This window comes from Alligator mississippiensis, chromosome 2 (assembly GCF_030867095.1).
Source record: "Alligator mississippiensis isolate rAllMis1 chromosome 2, rAllMis1, whole genome shotgun sequence".
Classification (NCBI taxonomy): Eukaryota; Metazoa; Chordata; order Crocodylia; family Alligatoridae; genus Alligator; species Alligator mississippiensis.
In genome coordinates this window covers 228,968,301-228,993,452 of record NC_081825.1, presented here as the reverse complement: position 1 = coordinate 228,993,452, position 25,152 = coordinate 228,968,301, and the positions used below count along the sequence as shown (strand labels likewise).

The window sequence follows — 25,152 nt, the reverse complement described above, 5'->3', positions numbered from 1 at the left end:
AAATTGGAAATCTAACACATTTCACATTTTTATTCTAATCATTTTGTGATCTTTTGTGCAATAAAAATGCAATAGCACCAAAATACTGGTACCTTTCTTGATGACCCAAATCAGATAGAAATTCATCAATACGTCTTTGGAGTTCATTTCCTTCCAAATTTTTAAACTTCTTCAATTCACTCTGGAGAAAAAACCAAAGCTCCTTGGCTCCATTTTCAATTCGTCTTCTCAATATTTCATGGTCTTTCCCCAAGCCTCCTATCAAAAGCATAGAAGTGTCAGCATTACCAGTGAAGTGATATATGAATATATTGAAATAGTTACAGGATGGTGTACCAGTTTTAGAAATAAAAGAAAACATATCTACCAACCATCTCCTGTTCTCTTCTTATAGTTTTCTATCTGTTCTTTGGCCTTTAAAAGCTGCTCTTCTAAAGCATGTACCTTTCCTGCAGCAGGCCCCTGTTCAATGGGACCATCTGGTATCCTAGAGCACAGAAAAGAAAATGTAATCAAATAAATATATGAGATATGTAATTATTTACTTGCTTTGCTAAAAGTAGTTATTGATAATTTGCACAAGATTACAGGAAGATTCTAATTACAAGAGAGAGAAAAAAATCACTGTAAATAAAAATTTTCTCAGTATAAGCTAGTTGCATTCTTCACCAAGTAATGCTTACAACAATCATAATGAAAGCCTGCGGTGGTTTCAAGTCCATGTATAAAATGACTCTTAGCATAATGTAAGGTCTCATGGCTATTATGGTAATTACCAGTAGTTTCTGAACATGTATATGTAACAAGCCAAATTCTAAATATAGCTATTAGTCTTAGGACAGGACAGAGGAATGCAAATAAAGCATAATTCCTTCTTATAAACTGATTACCATATGATTTTAAGGCAAGCCATATTCGTGCAAGCTCAAAGACCTATCTTCTGATTCCAGATTATTCTGTAATAGCAGTCAACTACTACTAGATACCCTGATAAAATATTGCCTCCATGACACTCTTTTGCTATTAACTATCTTTAAATGGCACTTCAATTTGGCACTTAAACCTGAGTATAAGCTGATAACAGTTATCGAACTGAAGTGATAAATGAAGTAAGGGCAACAACAGAGGTACTTAGTTAACCATGGTCAAAAAGACACTTTCTGGAAGTGGTACTTGTAGTCTGAGGAAAATGGTGCAAGACAGCAGTACTGAGGATAAATACTGTGCCACCATGGTAAAACTGCCCCAGTAGCTGAATTTCTAGTTCCAAGTGTTCTGTCCACTTCACAAGACTGTACTGTAAATAACACCAAAATATACGTCTGTCATTTGCAAGCTAAGTAGCTCCTTAGTTTCTTTAACCCCTCCATCACCCATACCCCCCCACCATGCCCTCCTTAGCACAGCTTCCTGTTGGCACTGCAGCTATGCACAGTCCTGGCACCACAGCCACTGGCAGCTGGGCCTGCATGGGATGGAGTGCATTAAGTAGCCATCTTGCCTGCCTACCCACTGCAAATGAGCCACTACCACCATGGCACCACTGATCCATGTTGGCTGTGGGCGGAAAGGGAGAGAGTCAGTCTGGGGCAGCAGTGGCACACTGCAGCAGGCGGACAGGCAGGATGGCTACTTGGCATGCTGCGTCACTCTGCATCCTGTCTGGGCCCAGCTGCTGGTGGCCACATCAGGACTGCACAGCCACAGCACCAACAGGAAGCTAGTTTGGGAGAGAGGGGGTGGGAAGGAAATTAATGGGGCGGGGGTCAGAGGAGTCTATGTGCTGCATGGCCTGGCCCAGCCCCGGCTGCCCTTCTCAGGCTCCTGGCAGCAGCCAGTGGTCCAGACAGGATCAATTGCCCCCTCCCCCTTTAGCAGCTCACCAAAACTTCTTAAGTGGCCTTCCAGCCCAAATAATTTCCCACCCCTGAGTTAGCATCATGTCAAGGACAAAAATAAATATTAATACTGAATCTGGAATTTTACCTAGTAACTTCAAAGTACAAACATTTTTTTAAATAAATCAAGCTCTAGACATACCATTATCAAAATTACGCATTGATTATACTGCATAAAGCAGTATAAAATAATAGATAAGCCCTACAGAAATAAGCTATAAGTAGGTACCTACCAAAATTGTGATTTTGCCATTTTCACAGAAACCGCCATTTCAGGCAGGTTCCACAAAAAAGCATAGGCTCTGCACTTTTTGGCAGGCTCCTTTAAAAAAAAAAAAAAAAAAAGCTTACTGAAAATAAAATGCTGGGTCCTTCTATGGCCTGGCTGCACAGCCTACCAGGGAAGTGGGAAAAGGGGACAGGGACTGCCAGGATGGCAAGATGGTTGCTGCCCCCCACCCCAATTGGCTATGAGCGCTGTCCAACATATAGCCCTGCCCTTCACCAATCAGTAGTAAAGGGCAGGGATGCATGACAGACAGTCCTCGCACCCAGTCAATGGTGAGGGGTGGGGCTCCCGGGCCAGAGGTGTAGGGGAGCCCACCCGTGAAAATGGCCGCCAGCCCCACTGTCTACTTGTAAAATTGGCTGGCGGCCACCTTAAGTTTGGTAGACCCCTATCTATAAGGAATGCTCACTGTCTCAAATTCACAAAAGTTTCAGTAACTATTTCTTTACTCAAAAATCAAACCAACGGACAAAGCCATCAAAAGATTAGGTTCTGCACTATTTGTTACATGTTTCCTATAAGACCTATATAGCATCAAAATCTAGGTTCATATAACAACTAAACAGAAAAATCACCATTCATCATATTCAATAACAATTAGAATCTTAAAGCACTCTTCAGTGACTACCTCACTTTAAAAAAAATGTTTCAAAGTTCAAAAACACAAACACTTCACCAGGGGGGAAAAACCTTCTAGCCTACTTGTAAGCAGAATTTTATATAGTGTGTTTCTCACTATAAAAAAGAATGCCCAGAAAAAAACAGATAATGAATAAAATAATTGTTCAAAATGTGGTAAATACCTAAATATAAAATTACACCATTCAAATCAGAAATTACATATTATATTATAAAGTCTATTAAAGATTATTATCAGGTTGAGAAGTCAAGTACTCAGAAGTCATGAAATGCTGGGATTCAATCTACCCATGCAATTTTAATTCTCTTCCAATGTACGTATGCATTATACCTTTAATTAAATCAGAGGTGTTCAAACTCAACTTTATGTCCCAGACCAAATCCAGACTGCAGAGCTCCTTGTGAACCAGATCCAACATGGCGGATGAGCACATGGAGGCGGCAGCAGCCCCAACTCTGACCTGGAGTATATGGAGGTGGCAGACCCAGAATCTGGGTTGGAGCCAGAGTTGCCACCACCACCACACGTCCCATGCCAGAGCTGCTGCCACCACAAGCCAGCAGGCCAGAAAGAGTGGTTCTGTCGGGCAGATCCACCCTGCAAGCTGCCCCTGAATAAAACGATTAAATATTATTTTTCCACAGAATCCCTAGCCTCTTTCAGTGTACAGAATGGATGTTGTTCAGTGACTGACGTTTCTGTAAGACCTATGTCTTATTTGCTGTTAAATTGGAAACGTCATCAGCACCGCAGTAAACAACAGATATATGTTCCCCCAACACCCATCTCATTCCTTCCTCCCTACCCCAAAACATTCAAAAGTCACACTCATCTGATTCTCAACACCCACTCCACAAAATTTCTCCAAAAGGGTGGACAGACATTCACTTAATCCTGTGCAATTTATGTCAGGTTTATATACTGATATCATTTACACTAATAGCAGGAAGGCCAGACACACAAGCTGTCCTAGGATAATAGGCACTATTAAAGTGCCTTGTCAATAGGTGGCAGTGGAGCAGCTAACAATATCCTGCATGCTTTTAGCAAGTCGCTACCCTAGAATGGAAATGGACACATGAAACCTAATCCAGTGCAATTTACACTGGTAGGTTTTTTTACCTCTGATATTTTCTGGGGTAAACCGCCACTAGACAGGGCAAAGTTACTGTGGTTAGGAGCAAGGGTGATCAAGCCTCAGCCCACAGACCAGATCCAGCTCCTGGCACCATGTCATCTGGCACACAGGGCAGCCTAGAGTTCCATCTCAGCACGTGGGGCTGGGCAAAAGCAGAATGGGGTCCCAGGGGCACAATCACCATATACAGGGCTTGACAGAGGGGATTCAAGGCTCCCAGGCCCTGATCCTGGAACGTGGGGCCGGATGAAGGGTGTGCAGGACCCTGGAACCCCAATCCCCACATGCAGAGTCAGGCAGAATGTATGCAAGGCCCCAATCCTGGCCTATGGGGTTGAAGTGGCATGGGGCCCCAATCCTGATATGTGGGGCCAGAGGCAACAACACAACTCTCCCAGGGACCAATCCTGGCGTGCAGAACTGGGAAGATGTAGTACAGGCCCCTAAGCCTCAATCCTGGCATGTGGGTCCAAATAAAGGCTATATGGTACCCTGGGTCAGATCCAGCCTACGGACTGGCTTTAAACCATTTGTTTGACCTGCATGGCCAAAAGGTTGAGCACCACTGGTACAGAACTATATCATCTGTTCACTTGTTTACACCAATACAATGCTGATTACATCAGTGTAAATGCTTAATCTATCCACATCCAAGAAAGACTTTCACCTACATAGATTCATAGATGTTAGGGTCGGAAGGGACCTCAATAGATCATCGAGTCCGACCCCCTGCATAGGCAGGAAAGAGTGCCGGGTCTAGATGACCCAAGCTAGATGCTCATCTAACCTCCTCTTGAAGACCCCCAGGGTAGGGGAGAGCACTACCTCCCTTGGGAGCCCGTTCCAGACCCTGGCCACTCGAACTGTGAAGAAGTTCTTCCTAATGTCCAGTCTAAATCTGCTCTCTGCTAGCTTGTGGCCATTATTTCTTGTAACCCCCGGGGGCGCCTTGGTGAATAAATACTCACCAATACCCTTCTGTGCCCCCGTGATGAACTTACAGGCGGCCACAAGGTCGCCTCTCAACCTTCTCTTGCGGAGGCTGAAAAGATCCAGTTTCTCTAGTCTCTCCTCGTAGGGCTTGGTCTGCAGGCCCTTAACCATATGAGTGGCCCTTCTCTGGACCCTCTCCAGGTTATCTGCATCCCTCTTGAATTGCAGCGCCCAGAATTGCACGCAGTACTCCAACTGCGGTCTGACCAGCGCCCGATAGAGGGGAAGTATCACCTCCTTGGACCTATTCGTCATGCATCTGCTGATGCATGATAAAGTGCCATTGGCTTTTTTGATGGCTATCGTCACACTGCCGACTCATGTTCATCTTGGAGTCCACTAGGACTCCAAGATCCCTTTCCACCTCTGTGCCACCCAGCAGGTCATTCCCTAGGCTGTAGGTGTGCTGGACATTTTTCCTCCCTAGGTGCAGCACTTTGCATTTCTCCTTGTTGAACTGCATTCTGTTGTTTTCTGCCCACTTGTCCAACCTGTCCAGGTCTGCTTGCAGCTGTTCCCTGTCCTCCGACGTGTCCACATCCCCCCATAGCTTTGTGTCATCTGCAAACTTGGACAGAGTACACTTCGCTCCCTCGTCCAAGTCACTGATGAGGACATTAAACAGTATCAGTCCAAGGACCGAACCCTGCGGGACCCCACTGCCCACACCCTTCCAGGTCAAAACCGACCCATCCACCACGACTCTCTGGGTGCGACCCTCCAGCCAATTCGCCACCCACCAGACTGTGTAGTCATCCAAGTCACAGCCTCTTAACTTGTTCACCAGTATGGGGTGGGATACCGTATCAAAGGCCTTCCTGAAGTCTAAGTATACGACATCCACCCCTCCTCCTGTGTCCAGGCGTTTCGTAACCTGGTCATAAAAAGAAACTAGATTGGTCAGGCACGATCTGCCTGCCACGAACCTGTGCTGATTTCCCCTCAGCATAATTTGAGCTGCCGGGCTCTCACAAATGTGAGCCTTGATAATTTTTTCAAAGACTTTGACAAGGATGAAGGTGAGACTGACTGGCCTATAGTTGCCCGGGTCCTCCTTCCTCCCCTTTTTGAAAATGGGGACCACGTTGGCCCTTTTCCAGTCCTCCGGGACTTGGCCCGTGCACCACGAGCGTTCAAATATTCCCACCAGTGGCTCTGCAATGATGTTGGCCAGTGCCTTCAGCACCCTCGGATGGAGCTCGTCCGGGCCTGCCGACTTAAAGGCATCCAGTTCTTCCAAGTGACTCTGCACTATCTCAGGGTCTACGCATGGAAGTCTGGCACCTTGCTGCTGCCTCTCTACAACCCCAGTGAGAGACTTGTCGTGCCCCTCACTTAGGAACACTGAGGCAAAGAACTCGTTGAGGAGTTCAGCCTTGTCCTCCCTGTCTGTCACCAATTGTTTCTGCCCATTTAGCAGGGGTCCTATTCCTTCCTGGGCCTTCCTTTTACTCCCTATATATCTAAAAAACAATTTCTTGTTGTCTTTTACTTGGGTTGCCATCCTCAGCTCCATGGTAGCTTTGGCCTGTCTAACTGCCTCCCTGCAAGCACGAGCAGAGGAGGTATATTCATCTTTGGTGATCTCTCCCTGATTCCACTTTTTATGTGCTCCCCCTTTTGTCCCTTAGGCTGCCCTGGATTTCTGTGGTCAGCCAGGGAAGCCTCCTGGCCCCTTTCCCTCTTTTGCCTCGCTCGGGGATCGTCTTGCTTTCTGCCCGAAGGATCGTTTCCTTAAGGCACAGCCACCCTTCTTGGCCTTCCATTTCTTCAAATCTCCTACTCTGCAGTGCGTCCTTGACTAATCGCCTGAGTTCATTTAAATCAGCTTTCCTAAAGTCTAGCACTTTCACCCTACTAGTTACCTTACCCACTCGACGTCTTATGGTGTATTCTATTATTAGGTGATCACTGTCCCCCAGATGGTTACCGATCTGGAGGTCCGCTACCATGTCATCTCCCGTTGCCAATACCAGATCCAGTATGGCATTCCCCCTAGTGGGACCATGCACCTCCTGTGTCAGGTGGAGGTCCTGTACACAGGTTAGAAACCTGCGTGAGCGGTGGGACTTTGCTGTCTGCGTCTCCCAGCAGATGTCCGGGTAGTTTAGGTCCCCCATGACTACCGCCTCTTTAGCTTTTATGGTCTCCGAGAGTTGCCTCAGGAGTCCCGAATCTCTTTCTTCCCCTTGATGTGGGGGTCTGTAGCAGACCCCTACCACCAAATCCCTTTCTCCATGCCCCCCATGTAGCCTAACCCACAATCCTTCTACTTCCTCATCCTCGGATTCCGTCTTGATGAGGGTTGACGTATATTGCTCACTAACATAGAGCGCAACCCCTCCCCCTTTCTTCCCCACCCTGTCCTTTCTACCTCTCATTACCAAAAAAAATGTTTAAATACAATTACATTCTCTCTTCCACTCCACTTCCAAAACTTCTCATATTACACTACCAACCTCCCCCTTCTACAGAATTTGCTTATATGGGCAGGCTCTCACTCCTGTCCACACACAAAGGACTTGGTATAAAAGCTCTCCCCTAGAAGAAAAAGAAAATATGCACATTGAAACATCCCTCTCCAACCCAAACATCAATAGTAACCACATTTAAACATTAAAAATTACATATACCACGTTTTAACCATGTTATTGTTCAAAATATTAAAGAAATTAGCCTCTGCAGTTTGATTGTCATTACTACTTGTCCAAGCTGCAATATGATCTGTTAGCTGAGCCTTTATGATGATTGTGTCAAATCTGGGGACCATTTGCCACATAAATCTGAAATTGCATTAAATTAGGAAACTTTGTAACACTTATAACAATGTATATAATATTTATATTTAACATGCCTTGTGAGGATCAGACTATAAATAGAGTGGATTTGGAAAGAGAATGAAGAAACAGTGAGGGGCTATTTGAGGAAAATGAGAGTAGTGAACTGTTTCCAAGTAGCCTGCTATTTCAACTACAATTTATATCCACTTAAAATCACTTTTCCAGAATAAAAACTAAGCTGGGAGCTATTTAATAGCTCAAATTCAGGTTTTGACAAAAGAAAGCAAATTTAAATGGGTTACTGAACTGCAAATTGTTGCTGAGGACAGAGAGTTGAGGGACGTGGTCCAAATGGACTAGGCAACCCTAAAAAGATGAAACATTATTTTTAAAAATGAAAAATTATATCCAAAATAGCAGAAAAAAGTGTTTTATAGAAACTTTCTTTCTATCTTTACTCTCTTCCCTTAAAATAATTAATTTCCTTCCCTTCAGTTCTGTCTTCTCCGAATTATCATATTTACTCAAATACAAGATGAACTCTCAATGATTAGATTCTATATATAGAAAATCTATAAATTTGTTATAATTTTCCGGGTATAAAATCTATTTATTGGAGGTTTATCTTGAATTTGTCCCCCTTCCACTGCTACAGCAGGAAAAAAAAAATCTTGGACAGGGTCAGGTATGTATTCCAGATACCTCCCCTCCCCGGATCCATGTGCTAATTAGCCCTCCACTCATGACTGGAACTGGGAGTTCTTGTCACAAGTCCTGGGATCCTCTAAAATTTATACATAGATGAGGTGCATGGTGAACGGTTTGTGGCCTCATTCAGTGATATTTGCCAAATATTTAAGACTGGTCACAAATCAGAGATTGTTGGCAATGGGAAAGAAGGTGCAGCTTATCTGTAGAAGTGAAGAGGAAGTCAAAATATATTCGATGTAGAAGCTCACCATGACTTGAAAACAAGTCAGTGTTGAGAGGGACTACATGCAATGAGCACTACCATATATCTTATCAGATGGGCTACACAACCCCATCTTTGTGGGAGATTCCCATCTGTATATTTGCCCACTATGGGCCATGTCATGTTCAGTATGGCATAACATATCATGTTTTAGTCACACACAGTGTTGGCTGCATTTAATCAACTGTATAGTTGGTTTCCATTACTGAGCACATACTGCTTTTGGCAGCAGTTTGATGACATACAATGAAATTAATGATGTTTCCTTGTATGTGAATGTAAGAGTAGGAGTTTTTTCCCTCCATGTTGACTGGGGAAAACTATTCGAGTATATATGATAATAACCGTCAGACTTAGAATTGTTGTTTTTCCTGCTTCTGTCAAATCTCAAAATTAAGGAAAAGGATTCTCTCCCCAAAACTGGTCATTGTCTTCTTACCATGCAATGGGCCCAGCCAGGCCAGGCAGCTGTGGCAAAGGGAGTGGGGGGGAGAGAAGCAGGCTGGTCTTTTTTCCTGTCTATCTGGGCTGCAGGGCTGAGAGGCTTGAGGGCAGCCCTATCACCCAAACAGCTACCGGGACAGGGGGGAGGAGGAGGGAATCTTTTATTTTTACATGAAACCCTGTTTTTACCTGGGGTCTCTCTTTTGGGGTGTGGGGGGTAGAGGGGAGATTGCTCTGATTTTTGTGGGAAATGACCAATTTCACAAAATTGTGATTTTGGTAGCCCCTAGTTATATACTTTATTGGGTTTTTTCTACTTCTACTACTTGACTCATTTATCTATGTTAGACTACAGTAGCCCCTAAGATGCTTAATGGTAACAAGACAGCATTTACTTGCAATTTTTTTACCAAAATTTGGGTAAGAGAAGAAGAGGCAAAGAAAATGAACAAGCAAGAGACAATCAGAAGTAAGAATAATTTTAGAAAGCACAAGCAAGACAGATCAAAAAAAGTAGGCTAAAAGGTGCCTAGACTGCATTTAGAAAGTTTATGTCAGTTAAATCTGGTTTATTCCAAGATAGAATTTAAACACGCGATAAAAATAGCCTTCTGAATATTAATTAGGGTAGAAACCAATAGAAAGACTTTTTAAAAATTAGTGAGCCAGGTAATAAAGTATAAAAATCTGGTTTCACCCTAAACTCTTTGCTCTTTACCCTTGAACTACAGTTCTTGATGAAGATCCGATCTGCAGATGAACTAAGATAAGTGCTCTTTTAAAACTTAATTTGAAAGTTAGGGCTAGGGACAGACATTCAAAAAGCGTGAGCCTGAATTGATTCAATCTTTGTAGGTTAGTTTAATCTGCCTAGGCTGAACTGGTTTGTAACCCTACAGAAATTCCCTCTGGACTGAAGAAATGCAGGCACATGCCTGAAGTGGCTGAGGCTAGAAGCCAAAAGGCACTAGAGCAGCCCTCCCTTTCCCTTCCATAGTACTGAACTGATGGAGGCATGGCCATAACCCTGAAGGCACTTTGATTAGGGAGGGGTACTCCTCCACGTCCCTCCACCCCACTGCTCCTGACCAGTGAGGGAGCCAGCAAGGAGTTATACAGCATTTACTCACACAGCAAGGAGTTACACAGGGACTAACAGAGTGTTTTTCAGCCCTTCAAGAAAACAAAAGCCTCTCTCATTAATTCAAGCTCTTCTTTTAACTCCAAAAAGACCTTAGAAAACATTGTCCTGTCTGCCTTACACAGACACCTCTCAGCATTAGCTAGCAAACCACATGCTGGCTACGGTCCATGCTGTGGGAAGGGAGGGGAGAATCCCTGCTTGAGCAGCAGGGGGGGGGGGGGGGGGGGGCAGGAGGAAGCCAGGCAGATGCTGGTGTATCTGCAGTCTCTGCTAGAGCTCCAGCAAGGGAGCAAAGGGACAGGTCCAGCTCTGCTGTGGAGCAGAAAGCCCCACCCAGGGCTACAAAACATCTGGGATCCTCTGGGACTCTGGTTTAAGTTAAACCAGGAAGAGGTCTAGGACAGACATTGCATAAACCGGTTTGACCCAAATCAGTTAAGTCTGATACTACATTCAGCCATATTTATCTCAAACCAGTTTCAGCCACTTTCAAACTGGTTTGTGTGCACTGAATGTCTATGTGTATTGTCTGTCCCTAGCCTAGGTGAGACATTCTTTCCTCTTACAGGCTGGGCATCTGCTGGAGGCTTTTTAAGACTTCAGGACTTAAAGAAATTAATTTTAAATTCCTTCAAATGTTAGCAAAATTGAGACTTCCTTAAATGATTGCATATCTTACAAACTTTAATTATTTTATGGATATGGATTACCTGTACTGTTTGGTCAGTTATATCTCATCTGTATTTCATTATTAAATTTCCTATTAAAATGTATCTACATTTATGCTTGTAAGCATTTATTTTTGGTGGGACTGGCTTTTCAAATATTTCTTGGTTCCCAGAATGACTCTGGAGATCAACACTACCTTTGTCAATATAGTAAGTAGCAGTACAAAAAACAATGTGTAAGAAAGACAGAAACCACTCAACATATGCTGCAGTCATGACATACTGCATAGTGCTTTTTCTCTGGTACAAGCAGTATAATTTTGCATGCTGTTTCCTGCCAGCTTACAGCAAACAAAAAACATTTAGTTCAACAGGAGACCCAAGGTAAATGGAACTATTACTGCCAGTTCTTAAACATCAGCCGGCTCTCAGAGAATCCACATAATTATGTTACTTGATAGTTTGTACCTGATTTAGTAGTATGGTTGGATGTTTAAGCAGAACAAAAGGAATTTGTTTAAAACATCCATATTTTAACAAGACTATTTTCATACTCTCTCTATGTAATGCATTTGTATGTCAACACAGTAACCATCTCAAATTAGTGTTACTGAAACCTAAAGAACTGACTAAAAAGGTATTATAGTTGCATCCAATTTAACTGAGAGCGCTATTCTGCTATATACAAAAGATTTAAAAGTTCCTTGTAATAAATATTTTCTGTGAACCTCAAATTTCACTGGAGGAAAATAAGAACATGAGCAAAATTATAATCAAATATCACTATTTTTACCTCAGATATAAAAGATGTTTAAAACAGGGACTTCTATCTGAACTGTAAAGAGACCTGAACACACGTAGGAAGAAAAGTTGAAAAAAATCAGTATAAACTATTTCCAGTCAATCTTGCAATTATAGAAACTCTTATTATAGAGTTAAATTAATTCTTTGTAGTTTGGTTTATTAAATAAATCCATATAGTAATGATGTTGTTTTTCTCTGACACTTCCCATGAATTGAACGGATTTTAAGGAAAGAAAATAATACTCAGTTAATTCAGGACAACAAGCAGTGGCAAATAAGCACAGAGAAGAAAAGCAGTCCCTTCATCCTTCTAAAAGATCAGCTTTAGGATGCAAATAGTACCAATGAATTAATTCCTTCTGTCTCTCCCCATACCTTTTAACTAAGCTTAGAAGGGAAATATTAAGGATGCCTTGCAATTAAATAATGGCCTGCATCCTTAGTTAACATAAATCAGCATACCTCTGACCTATGCTAATTTATAGAAACGTAAGATCTGGCCCTTCATTTCTAGAACAATGGTTCTCAACCATTTTAGGCTCCAGACACCCTTTAAAAGTAGCAACTCTTAGCTTGCACTTGTTTTTTGAGTACAGAAAAATAGAGCAGTTTTTTGTTGCAAAGAACTCAGAAACACCACAACAGGTCTGAATGATTTTGACACTATGGATTACTATTTTAAATCTCTGGGTTTATCTTGCAAATTGTGTGTTTGCACACCTAACTGTGCTCATATTTCATGGTACCCTTAAAAAGATCTCATAGCACTTTGGGGTGCCATGGGACTTTGGTTGAGAATCACTGTTCTAAAATTACATGCTGACCCAGAAAGGGTAAGAGATGATCAGTACATACATCATGTATCACAGGGTGTTTTGTTTTTGTTTAATTTTGTTTTTCCACATATTTGCTGCAAGTGATGGCCCAGTGATTTACTTAACTTCAAGACTGGAGTCACACTACAGTAATATAATAGGCAACAGCATTTTAAAATACATAATTCTGCTTTTTAACTCCTTAAAACGTTCTTGTATCAAAGGGTCCTTCAATATTAAAACTCTATGGTTTCAGTCCTTACAAACATTCAAAAACTGCTGAGCAAAGTTGAGAGGAAAACTATCACTCAGTTTTTGTGGGTCATTGATTTTGCAGTTAGTTCTACAGCAACCTTGGCCAGGATTGCCAACTGTCCATATATTTACAGTCAGTAAAAAATCTGACTAAAAATGCCTGACCATAAAATTCATTAAAAAAATTCAGCCATCCATAAAAAAACACTGAGCAACTGGAGCTTCAGTGAAGCTCCATGGCTGGAAAGAAACTGGAGGCAAGCTGATGGACTGACAGAGCACAGCAGTGCCACCTGGTATCTGATTAAGAGCACTGTTCCCTGCAGAAAAACAGTCAGGGTTTTATTGACCCCTCCTCCCTGGCTATGTGCTGCCTCTGAGTTCATTGGCTATACGTAATACTGCTGGGTCACAGGTAGACTTCTCTGGGGGATCTCTGCTGGGTTGGGGGGAATAAGGCTAGCAGAGGTAAGGATGAGGGTAATCATCTGTGGGAGGGAATCCTGCAAGTGTGCGGGTGACTAGAAACCTCTGGGTTTGGGGCAGAATTGGTTTGAAACCATTGCTGTATCAAGCAAGATCACCAACTCAAGAATTTTTTTAATAAAATACTTTTTACTGACAACTGAACCTTTTTACTATGGTTGGTGTTAAACCCCTAAATTGGAATCCAGTCCTTCTAACTGGGGCCTGACAGGGCCTAGCAGAAGACTAACATTTACATTATGTAATTATATATACCCCACCCTTGTCACTGCTACCTAGAACCTGGTACAAGGTTTACATTTAGATTCTGTAAAATGTATGTCAATTAAAAAAAAATGTCAATAAAAGGAAGTTTGGCTTTCAGCAAAACGTTTGCAGATTGTCAGTAAAAACAAAAAAGTTTTGGGTTGGCAACACTGACTTGGGCCTTAAAATACATAAGACTAGAAGGAGCCACCTTGGTTATCAAAATGTAATCCCCTGATATAAGGAATACTGTATCCTATTACCCTGTTAAAAAAAAATCAATCTCCATTTTAAAAGCAGTGATGGGGTTTTTTTAATCCCACTACTCCAATTAGAAGGTCAATCCAGAACCACACTGTTCTAATGTCCACCCTAACTTTATTCATGGCTAGTTTATACCCTTTGTTTTTGGGTTAACATTGCACTATAAGCTTAAACAGGTCTTCTCCTTCCCTGGTGCTTATACCCCTTGATGTATTAACAAAATGAAATCTTATCCCTTCTCCTCATCCTTCACTTTATTAAACAAAAGAACTAAAAACTGAATATTCTTATTCTCCTTTCATAAGATAGGCTCTCCATTCACCTTGCCATCCCAGCAGCCCTTTTTTGAACCTATTACAATCAGAGTTAATCTTTATTGAACATTAGTAATCAGAACTATACACAATGTTCTGAATGAGGGATTACCAGTACCTTGGTATAATACCATTAGCACTTCCCTCTCTCTACGTGAAATTGTTTTTGCTTTTTTTTATGGCAGGATCACATTGGTGAATCTCTGTGGTGAGCCTGCATCCTCCAGAAAGTAGCTTTGACAGTACTTGAAATGGAGGACAAAAAGTGGGTGGGCATGGAAAAAAGAGGCGTTGAGCACACTTATTGCTAGTCTAGCAGACCTCAGCAAGAAATGGTATCCAAACATTAGAAGAGACTAGTACAGGCATATTCTTTTCCTACTGCATTGTTTTCAACTAATAGGATCCCACACTATTATAACAGATCTTATTATTACATTTAGACTTCATACAACTGAATTTCACCCCATTTCTGTTACTCCAGTCCTCAAGGTCAATCAGTTCTTTGCATATCAGATACTAATTCAATAATATGGACATACTTTGTCTCATCAGCAAATTTGATCAGTGCACTCCTGCCAAGGTTATTAACGAAAATATTAAACACGATTGGTTCTAAAACTGATCCTTGAGGAACAACACTAGCAAGCAGTTTCATCTAGTCAAATGCTCTCTCAAAATCAGGAACTTCTCCACTTTTTTTTACCCATTAGGTGACTAGTACTACTGGTGTTTGTAACATGTTTGATCATATTTTCCTTTCTCCCTTTTTATAAATATGTTACTACAGTGTAAGAAACAAGTTCCTGGGGGGAGGAGGGGCTGTTGGGGGGGGGGGTTATCTACAGAGAAGACAACTCCTAAAAACACAAACTGAATACTTTATAGTTAGAGTATAAATACTTCTAATGGGAGTTAAACCAATCTCAGTGGTGACGGATGACAAAGCAAGGAGCAATGGTCTCAAGTTGCAGTAAGGGAGGTTTAGATTTGATATTAGGAAAAACTCTCTCACTAGGAGGGTGGGAAAGCACTGGAACAAATTACCTAGAGAGGTGGTGGAATCTCCATCCTTGGAAATTTTTAAGGCTTGGCTTGACAAAGGCCTGGCTGGAATGATCTAGTTGGGGATGGTCCTGCTTTGGGCAGGGAGCTGAACTATATGACCTCCTCAGGTCCCTTCCAACCCTAATTTTCTATGATTCTATAATAATGTAATGTAAATTAGTAGTGTGAACTCTAAATAAATATCAAGGCAATCACTTTACCCAATGTACAAGGAGTTCTGTTTTATGTAAGAATTCTTAAGAAATATTTTACTGACATGAGCTCTTTCAAACAAGAAAAAAACTGTAAATATAATGGCATTTAAACACATACATATAGCTGTAACTTATTCCTAATGTCATTAGGAGAACTGCTTCCAAAGAAGTCTGTGAAGATATAGCTCTCATTTGCCCTATGGCTGTTTAAACCTGTCACTACCAGACCCCTGCCCCCAAAATCCCACCACAGTTGCCACTGCCCCTGAGATTTGGATCTGACCCGGGGTAAGTTAGACACCCCTGCTTTACAGGCTTCTGCACTTTTTCCTTCTTTCTGCTGAAGAACTGGATGCTGGCCAGAGCCAACAGAGAAGGTACTGATTGGACGTACTGACTGACTGGTGCACACAGTAAGGTTTAAAAACCTGTCAGGTACTTAGCTACAGGATCTTGCTCTTATGCTCAGGGTCAAACTGACTGCCAGATTTGGGGAATTTTTCTCCAAGGTTAAACTGGCAAGGACTATGGTAATTTTTGCCTGCCTCTGTTGCATAAGCAGGGTTCTCTTACTAAGATCCTCTTGTGCACGTTACTTCTAATTATTTCTTTGCCACAGCAGCAGCAGGGCATTGGTGTACCTCCCTTGTACGTATTTGGACTGAATATTTTAACTGTTGTTGAAAGTAATTTTCTATGGCAAATGAATACACCATGAAATATTAAATATCAAAGAGCTTTATTTAAGATAGCTGTCTAGAGTTAGGTATTCATTTGGCACAAAAAACTTCATGTTGTAAACAGTAAACCAATGCTTGCTCTATACTGAAAGGAATTACTATTAACTTTGATAAAATATACATTGAGCAAAATTATTAAACTAACTTTATAACATTAAAGCAAACTAATTCTCCAAAGATCTCAACCCCTTTCACATTTATTTAGAGGGCCCTACTGGATTCACAGTGGCAGTGGGCTGCACTGAGGCTCCTTTAATCTTGCAGGATCCCCCGCACACTTGCCCCCCTCTCCCCTACCCCCAACTGGTGGAGGGACCCCACTTGCGGCTCACTCCTGATTGGCAGGGAAGCAAAAACCGCAGTTTTATACTTGGCACCATTTTTGTCTCCCTGCTGGTCAGCAGCAAGCAGCAGAGCCAATCAGCAGGGGCAAGACAAAAATGGTGCCAAATTTAAAACCACAGTTTTTGCTTCCGTGCCAATCAGAGTGAGCCGCAAGCAGAGCCCCTCCACCAATCAGCAGCGGGAGGTGGGGGGAGGGGGGTAAGAGGCACACGGGGTACCTGCAAGATTAAAGGACCCACAACACAGCCCACTTTCACTGTGAATCCAGTAGGGCCCTATTTATATACATGCAACAAAAGATTCTAGAAGACTAGAAAAGTGTTGATATTATGCCAATATTCAAAAAGTGTAAATAAAATAACCAGATCATTGGTGTTGAGATCCTTGGAGATTTATTTTGTTTTAAGGTGGGTTTTACAAAATATGAAAAATGTTGTGGTATAAATTTATCAGCCAGATATCAATCTTAGGCAATGAAATGGAAAAACTTATATGGACTCAATTAGTAAAAAAAATTAAGAGTGGAATATAACAAATGCCAGTTAGTAAGATTTTATGGAAAACAGATCTGATCAAACACCTCAATTTCACTTGTGTATATGATAACAACATTGGTTGATAAAGACTACTGCACAGACGTAATAGCTCTTGTAAGGTATCTTCCTAAGTGCCACATGACATACTGATTAATAGAAGCAGCAATATACAACACATGTGGAAACGGATTAATAACCAACAACTGACTGGTCTCAAAAAAACAGTTGTCAATTTATAACCATCACTGAAGGGATGTTTCCAAGGCTCCCTTTACATGTGCAGGCAAAGGCGTGATGAGATCTAATGCATAATCCACAGAACTGAACCTCCTGCCAGGTCTCACACATGCCTGGAGGTCTGATTGTGGCATTGTGCATTAGATCCCATTGCGCCTTATTCCCGATGCAGGGGAAGCCCAATCCTGGACTCCCCCTGCACCAGCAAGAAGGAAGCTTTTGTGGCTGGGAGCCCTCTCAGCTGAGGAGGTCCCAGCCACTGGGGTGCCCCACACACACACCCAGGGCTGGGAAACTGCAGCAGCCATGATCCCCCAGGCTTAGGGGCGAAGCTCCCGTGCCTGGCAGACTGCAGCAGCAGCAGCAATCCCCCAGGGGTTTCGATCCCTGCCCCCCGCCCCAGGCTTGAGACATCAGAGCATCCATGATCCCCCAGTGCTGGGGGTTTCACAGACCCCTGGGGCAGCTGCACTTCCCCTGGCTACTAGGACGCAGCTGGGCCCTGGAACCCAGTGTCTGCAGCTGCAGGATTCTGTGTCCTCATGTTGCCAGGACCCACAGCAGCTGCTGGGGCTGGAAGTCCCCTCAGTTGTAGGAGTCTCAGCCCTGGCTGGGCATGGTGCACCCTTGCAGCTTGGAGCCCCAGCAGCTGATGGGGCTCCCACCTGCAGGGGAAACCCTGCTACATGTGCAAGCTTGACAGATAGCAACCAGTTATAAAGTTAGCACACATTTTTGTGGCCTGACTTTATAGCTGGTTGGAGCTTTTTACAGCATGACAGCTACTTTGCATGTGTAGCTGGTCTCAAGGTAATTGCATAATTAACCAGTTAATTGTGCAATACCCATAACTTATAGAGAGGGCTTAATGGAATTCTCTGTGCATTAGTTTTAAGCCCACTGTTATGCAATATTTTTATTATTACCTTTGGGGAATAGTACTAAATTATAATATATTAATATTAAGAAACATTAAAATGTGTGCCAAAATAATAAATGATCAGGACAGTGCAATCATACAGAAGAGACAGTTTGACTGCTTCAGTGAACTTTAACTATTTAAACTATTTGAACCATTTAATGCAATCAATCCTTCCCAAGAAAGGGAAAGAACAGTTGTGGGGAAATGCTTCAAATTTAGCAAGAGGAGTGAACCTGTTCAATGAAGAGAAGTATTGGGATGAAGGGAGGTCACTACTGGAGTTTCTCAAATGGACCATTGTTGTTTAATATTTTAACTAGCCTAACACAAAAAGGTAGAATTGGGCTAGTGAAATTTCCTAATACACAAAATTAGGAGGACTAATATCATTCAGAAAGAAATGGGTGACCTTGAGGAGTGGAGGGATGGAAATACGATGACATTCAATAATACAAAGTGCAACTAATAAACAGAATTTCTGCAATAAGCTGGAAGCTCACAATTGAAAACAGTTCATCAGTACGGATGACTCTAGTGTATCAGGTGATCACAAGATAAATGAGGCACCAATGAGATGTGGTTCTAAAAAATGGAAGTGTAACCACTGAATGTAATGAAAAGAGTTATTTCTGCCAGAGAGAAAGAAATATCAATGCCAAGGTACAGGACACTAATTAGACCTCAGTGGGAAATGCACACAATTCTGGCTACCTATGTTCAAGTTTAATTCAAATGTGAACAAGTACAAGGACAGGATACTATAAAGATCATAGGAAATGGAGAGCCCATCTTGCAAAAAACAATTAAAAATAATTTGATGTACTTAGCTTCATAATTCCAATTTTACACGTGAGGGAATTGAGATATATCAAGGTTAAGTAACCTGTCTAAAGTCTATAGCAGAGCTAGGAATAGATTCCAGGTCCATAGAACTGTAGTACCCTAGCTGCTGTCCCCCCAGCCTATTCTGCCCATTAGGTAGGTTTACAAAAAAGAAGTATTCTATGTGCATATTCAAATTTTTCCAAAATATCACTGACTGAATATCTTAAGAAGCCGTGGCATAGTAGAATATGCCATCATGCAATCAGATGCCTCTGTAATGGTAAGACAATCTACAATTCAATTATAAGAATGTTTGGCAACCATTGATCCTTCTGGATCATGGTGTATGCATGAGAGATCACCCAGACCTTCAATGCGTATGCTTAGGCAGGAGTTTTGGAGGAGTAGAGGCTGCCCAAGCCTTCCATCCCCCTTTAGGCCACGGAGACAGAATGAATCCAAAGGCCAGACTGAGGCCAGACATTTGGTGCCTCCATGCCTGTATTTGTATAAGCATCCAAGAATTAAACCCAGGACTCCTACATGCTAGACAAGAATTGTACCACTGAACCATAGGGGATGCCATTAGAAGAATGATTTTTCTGAAAATCATCAAATATATGTCGATAAAAAAGAGACCAATATAATTTAACATAGTAACAGTTAAGATAAAAGGGAGAAAGGAAAAAAGACTCCTGATAGGTCATATATGCTCTAAGATAGGGCAAAATACAGCCCACAGGCTGGATCCAGCCAGCCAAATGATTTTATCTGGTCCATAGCACTCTGCCCTCCTCCTTCTCTGGCGTGGGAGATGCTGGCTGCAGATCCAGATCCTGGGACTTCAGCTGGTAATAGAGTGTGATGGGGGTTGAAGCACATAGCACAGTGAATGCATATGGGGTCAGAGAGCAACCCAGCCCCTAACCCCCCCGCCACCCTCCTCTCCCTCTGCCCCAACTCCTACTGCAGGCACTACCCTAACACCACTGGGAAGAAGAGCAGAAATGTTGCTGCTCTGTGAAGCAGCAGAAGGGAGGAAAGGGCAGGGATGCATGGGCCTATGCATGCCTGTGTACATGTGCATCTGGCAAGGGGCAGGTGAGAGGCAGGTCCCCTCAAGCTCCAGCCCCAGTACAGCCCCCTCTTCCCCCCCCAGGAGCGAGGAGGGGGCTGTGCACCCCACTCCCAGATGCTGCCTCCTCCCCCCCCTCAATCAGACATACAGACACAGCCCAGCAGGGTTGAGGAGCATGGACTGCACCTGGGGGCGATGATCAGCGGGAGCCTTCTCCTGCCCCACCTCTCCCACAGCCCCTTAGTGGAGGGGTGGCTACATGCCCCCAAGCTCTGCTCCAGGTCTCAGAGCCATTCCCTCCTCCCGCCCATACAAAGGAATGGGAGAATCCTAGAGCTTTTTTGGCAAGGCAGACCCAAAACCAACAGTATCACAAAGGAAAAGGAGGGAAGAAATGACTTGGATCACTCCAGAACAGGAGTTATCCCCCCCACCCCAACAACACACCAACACTCCTGCATACCCACTGCCTCGCCCTTCCCCCCCACTCCAACCACCACAACCACAACGACACACATTCCACTGTGCACACACACATCCAATCCTCAGCCACACCCATAAATAAAATATTTTTTTAATAAAATTAAAATATAGTACGTTTTGATTTTTTTAGTATAGGCAGTCCTCAACTTACAACGTTTCGAGTTACAACATTTTGCATTTACAATGTTTATAAATTGACACCCTGTTTCAACTTTATGATGTCAGTTTCGACTTACAGTGCTTGATCTGATGCAACGCCAAGCCAGCGAACAAGTTCGCTGCGTCGCTCATCTCCCTGGAGAACATCTGTCCAAACTTCGTTGCACACGTTCTTTAAGAAAACAGACAAGACTCCAGAAAAACCTGCAGCTAAGACTCCTGAGAAGACGCCAGCCAAGAGCCCTTCAGAAAGTCCAGCAAAGTCACCTCAAAGAAGTCCTTCCAAATCAATATGAATGCTATTTACAATATAAATACATTAATGTAGCTATATTACTCATCTATAATTGATCAACTACAAAATTCTGGGGTATTTTTGGTGAAAATAGGGTATCAGGGCTTGGTTCAGGAACCAATCCCCCATTTATAACATTGTTTTTTATGAGAAAATTAGTTCCAAGTTACAACGTTTGACTTAAGACACGGTTTTCAGGAACCAATTGTGTCGTAAGTCCGAGGACTGCCTGTATATGATTTGTGTTTTTTTTCCAGTTTCAAGATGGCAACCCTCCCCCCCACCAAAGGGAATACTTCTGGGGCAAGGGGAGGGATTTCTGTGGGCAAAAGTCAGGGATTCAGGCAGGGCTTCTGGTCCCAAGATTGTGACCAGAGGGCAGGGCACCCGTCAAAGGGTGGGGCTACCCATGAAATCTCACCAAAAGTCAATAAGCAGCCTTCCAGCCAAAATAATTGCCTGCCCCTGCCTTAAGACAGCCTGATAAAATCGCAGAAGGTACCCAAATAATCCTTTGTGATCCGCTTGCACTGCCAGTAGAAGAAGTGTGGCCTACCCCTAACATGAAAATTAATATTCCTTATGTCAACTTTTTTTCCTTAAGTGTCTTACTAGACTCCATCAGCTTGATCCATTTCTTGGAAAAGATTGAAAGTCCTCAAGATAGGAGTGGGCAAAATATGGCCCACAAGCTGGATCCAGCCCACCAGGCACTTCCATCCAGCCTGCAGGTCCCTTCCATAAGCCCTGAGCCTGGACTTCCCCTCTGCAAGCTGGCACCCCCATGCAGGAGGTGTGGCTCCAGTTGCTAGGCAACCAACTCCCAACCCCAGCCTAGCCTGACCCACTGCCAGCCCCAAGCTAGGGGACACTAGATACAAGAAGCCTCTGCCTGGCAGAGGCTTTTGCTGGAGACCCCATAGCTGTTTCCAGCCTCCCTGCCTGTGATAGTGGGAATTCAGGGACAGGGCCCCCCCTTGGGGAAAGGGAGCCAGGAGCATGGGGAACAGCACACTATGGAACCAGGCTGGGATGGCCCCACATGCTGCAGAAGCTGCGCACTATGGGGCTGGGTTGGGCTAGCCCTGCACATTGCCATTACATGCAGCCCGAGACTTGGGTGGGAGCGTGGGAGCTGTGGCCATAGGGTCAGGTGGGGCTGGCCCCACACGCTGCCACCATGTGGCAGGAGTGCTATTGGGCCAGGTGGGGCTGGCCCTGCATGCTGCCACCATGTGCTTCTAGGGACTTGGGCAGGAGCTGCATTATACAGGGCCAGGTGGGGCTGGCCCTGCACGCTGCCACCTGTAGCAGGGGGACTTGGGTGGGACTGCAGGAGCTGCAGCTATGAGGCTGTGTGGGGCTGGCTCTGTACCCCAATGCCAGGTACAGCTGGAGACTCAGTCAGGAACACGATGGGGCCAGGCTGAGCTGGCCCTGCATGCTGCTGCCTCTTGCAGTCAGGGACTTGAGCAAGAGCACAGGAACTGCATGTTATGGGGCTGGTGGGGCTGACCTAGACCCTGTCACTGTGTGCGGCCAGGAACTCAGGTGGGACTGCAGAAGCTGCATGTTATGGGGCCAGGTGAAGCTGGCCCCACACGCTGCCACCATACGTGTCTGGGGACTCAGGGGGGAGCACAGGAGCTGTGTGTTATGGGGCTGGGTGGGGCTGGCCCTGCACCATGACACTACGTGTGGCTGGGGACTTGGGCAGAAGCGCTACTGGGCCGGGTGGGGGAAAGACTCCCCAGTACTAGACAAGCAGCAAAATGAAACTAACAGTGTCTGTTAGAATAGGACAAACATATAACTTGTCCCAGAGTTTCCAGGTAATGATCTCACTGGAATAAAAACAGACAGCAAGCGTTTTTTCTGGTCTCTAGCAGCATCTCCTGTGGGGTTTTCCACTCTTGGAAGTCCTTGGAAGAGACTGCACATTAATTCTCTTAGTCCTCTTCAGCTAAGACATGAATGTCTCTTAGTAGGTGGCAGGAGGCAGCAAATAAAACTTGGAAAGCAGGGAGGAAAAAAATCTCTTTATGGTTCAGGAAGTTCACCAGGTGAGAGTTTAGCTAAGAGAAAAAGAGGATCCACAGTACCCATCATCAGACAGTGTTCTATTCAGCCTTGGTCTATGACTTTATCCTTTATCTACAGAGTGAAAGGGTCTCTGCCCTGTGTCTACTAAGTAAGGATTTGCTTCAATTCAGATTCTAGTTTGGGCTCCTCAAATAATGTAAAATTTAGTAGCAAGTGCCCAAGCAGGACACAAGGGAATACAGAAAAACCAACCATGCCAAAGCACCAATATATTACAGAAGGGAAGGTGTGGAGAGTGGAGGTGACAAATGCTGGAAAAGCATTTACCATTAAGAAAAATGAAAATTAAGCAAAAAAAAATATCTTGAGGTCTTCTCTTCCAACTTATTTTTATACAACGCTGACTGCTGCCTGGAGTCATGTTATGATCCTCTTAACTGATCCATAGTTTGACAAATGTTATGTATAGCCTTTGCAACCTAATAATGATCTATCGTTGCATAGAATTTTAAGTATTGCTCCCCATTCAGCATCCCTTACAGAATAACTTGTAGGAACAGATTCATTTTAAATATAGAAGTCTGTGAAACTTACACTAATAAGAAAGTAGTTATTAGTTATTATCTAGCAAGGGTTCATTCAATGTTCCTGAATTATCTGTTTTGTACATGTTTTGTGTTACGGTAAACATTTGAGTCACTTCACAGAAAAAGACAGATATACCCATATCACACTGGCTTGTAAAGCATTGCTATAGCTATCCAAATCTTATTATGTGCAACACTTAGGTATGCATATAATTACTAACAGACACATTATATAAACATCTTTTTAGTTTATCATCTGCTTGACTAATATGCACTTATAGTATTTCAGAGGCACACAAATAGTGTATTTTTAGAGCACCATATTAAAAGAAGAACAACTGCAATAACTTCACATCCAGGGACTTCAAAAAGCACTGAAGCGATGAAAGCGCTTAAAACTGTCTGAACTCATTATAAATCACAAGAAATCCCATACAACAGAATGCAGACAACTCCCAAAGGGGCTAAAGAACCAGCAAACTGTGAGGACGTGACACAAACACAGAAGTCACAGAACTACTCAAGAACAAATATTAGAAAATTATCAGAAAGATAGGACTCTTAACTTGTGGCATCTTACTGGCACAACTGAAAACTAAACCTAAACTCAATTTTGCCAATATTACCAAGCAAAACCTTATATCATGAACAATTCATAAATTATATCTATAATTACTTACCTATATACAATTATTTAAAGAGTATTATTTAGGTTGAAAAGTCAAGCTCAAAAATACCAAAGTTTTGGTTGTTCATACGACCAACATTCAGCAGTTTTTTGCATTCAATACATGCACTGAAGGGATAGGGGTATCATGTTAGGGTACATGGTACATGATCCTGTATATAAGGATCACTCATCTTTTTGCAAAAGTCAGACACTGGAAATTAAAATGTGCACTACATGCAAGGAAACAGGACATCAGTTTCTGCCAATTGAGCTTCAGCCAAAAAAAAGCCAAAGTAAAGTTTACATGTTATCCACAGGGAGCAAAACAATGAGCTGTCAGTTTTTTGTTAGTTTGTTTTTGTTTTAATTTTCTGTATTCTGTATTCTAAGCCAAATTAGACCAAACAAATTCCAAATTCAAGAGTCAGTCCAGAACCATAAGTGGCCCTACTACCAACAAACATCCTCCACCCCCATCTGGGGCTTCAGATGTTTCCAAATCCTTTGGCAGGCATCCTACTTGCAGGCCCAAGCCCGGAGGCTTGGGGTTCGGATGCCACCGAGTTTTGCTTGCCCTTAGCCATAAGGCCCCAAGGAGCAAGCTAGGGAGGAGTCTCCCCTTCCCATAAAGTGGGCATAAAGCCAAGACCTTCCCACTCCAGCAGCTAAGTGGGAGGTTTACTATACATTACCCTGGCAGGTACTATCCCTGAGCCAGGAAAGCAGTCTTCCCCAGGTGTGACTAGAAAGAGTGCCCCAGTAGTCACGGTGTTTCCCTTGCCGGGCAAGCATAGGACTATGCTTGAATTGAGCTGACAA

At 43.2% G+C, this 25,152-nt stretch overlaps 1 protein-coding gene across 5 annotated transcripts in view; it reads right to left on the bottom strand.

Moving 5' to 3' along the window:
• FUT8 (fucosyltransferase 8) overlaps positions 1–25,152 on the bottom strand; it is a 320,784-nt gene that overhangs the window by 113,983 nt on the left and 181,649 nt on the right. For all 5 annotated transcript variants that reach the window (XM_059722865.1, XM_059722866.1, XM_059722867.1 and 2 more), the window contains 2 exons: positions 372–487; positions 93–258 (listed from right to left, as the gene is read on the bottom strand). In XM_059722865.1, the coding sequence (XP_059578848.1) occupies positions 93–258; positions 372–487 (282 nt within the window). The remainder of the gene's footprint in view (positions 1–92; positions 259–371; positions 488–25,152) is intronic.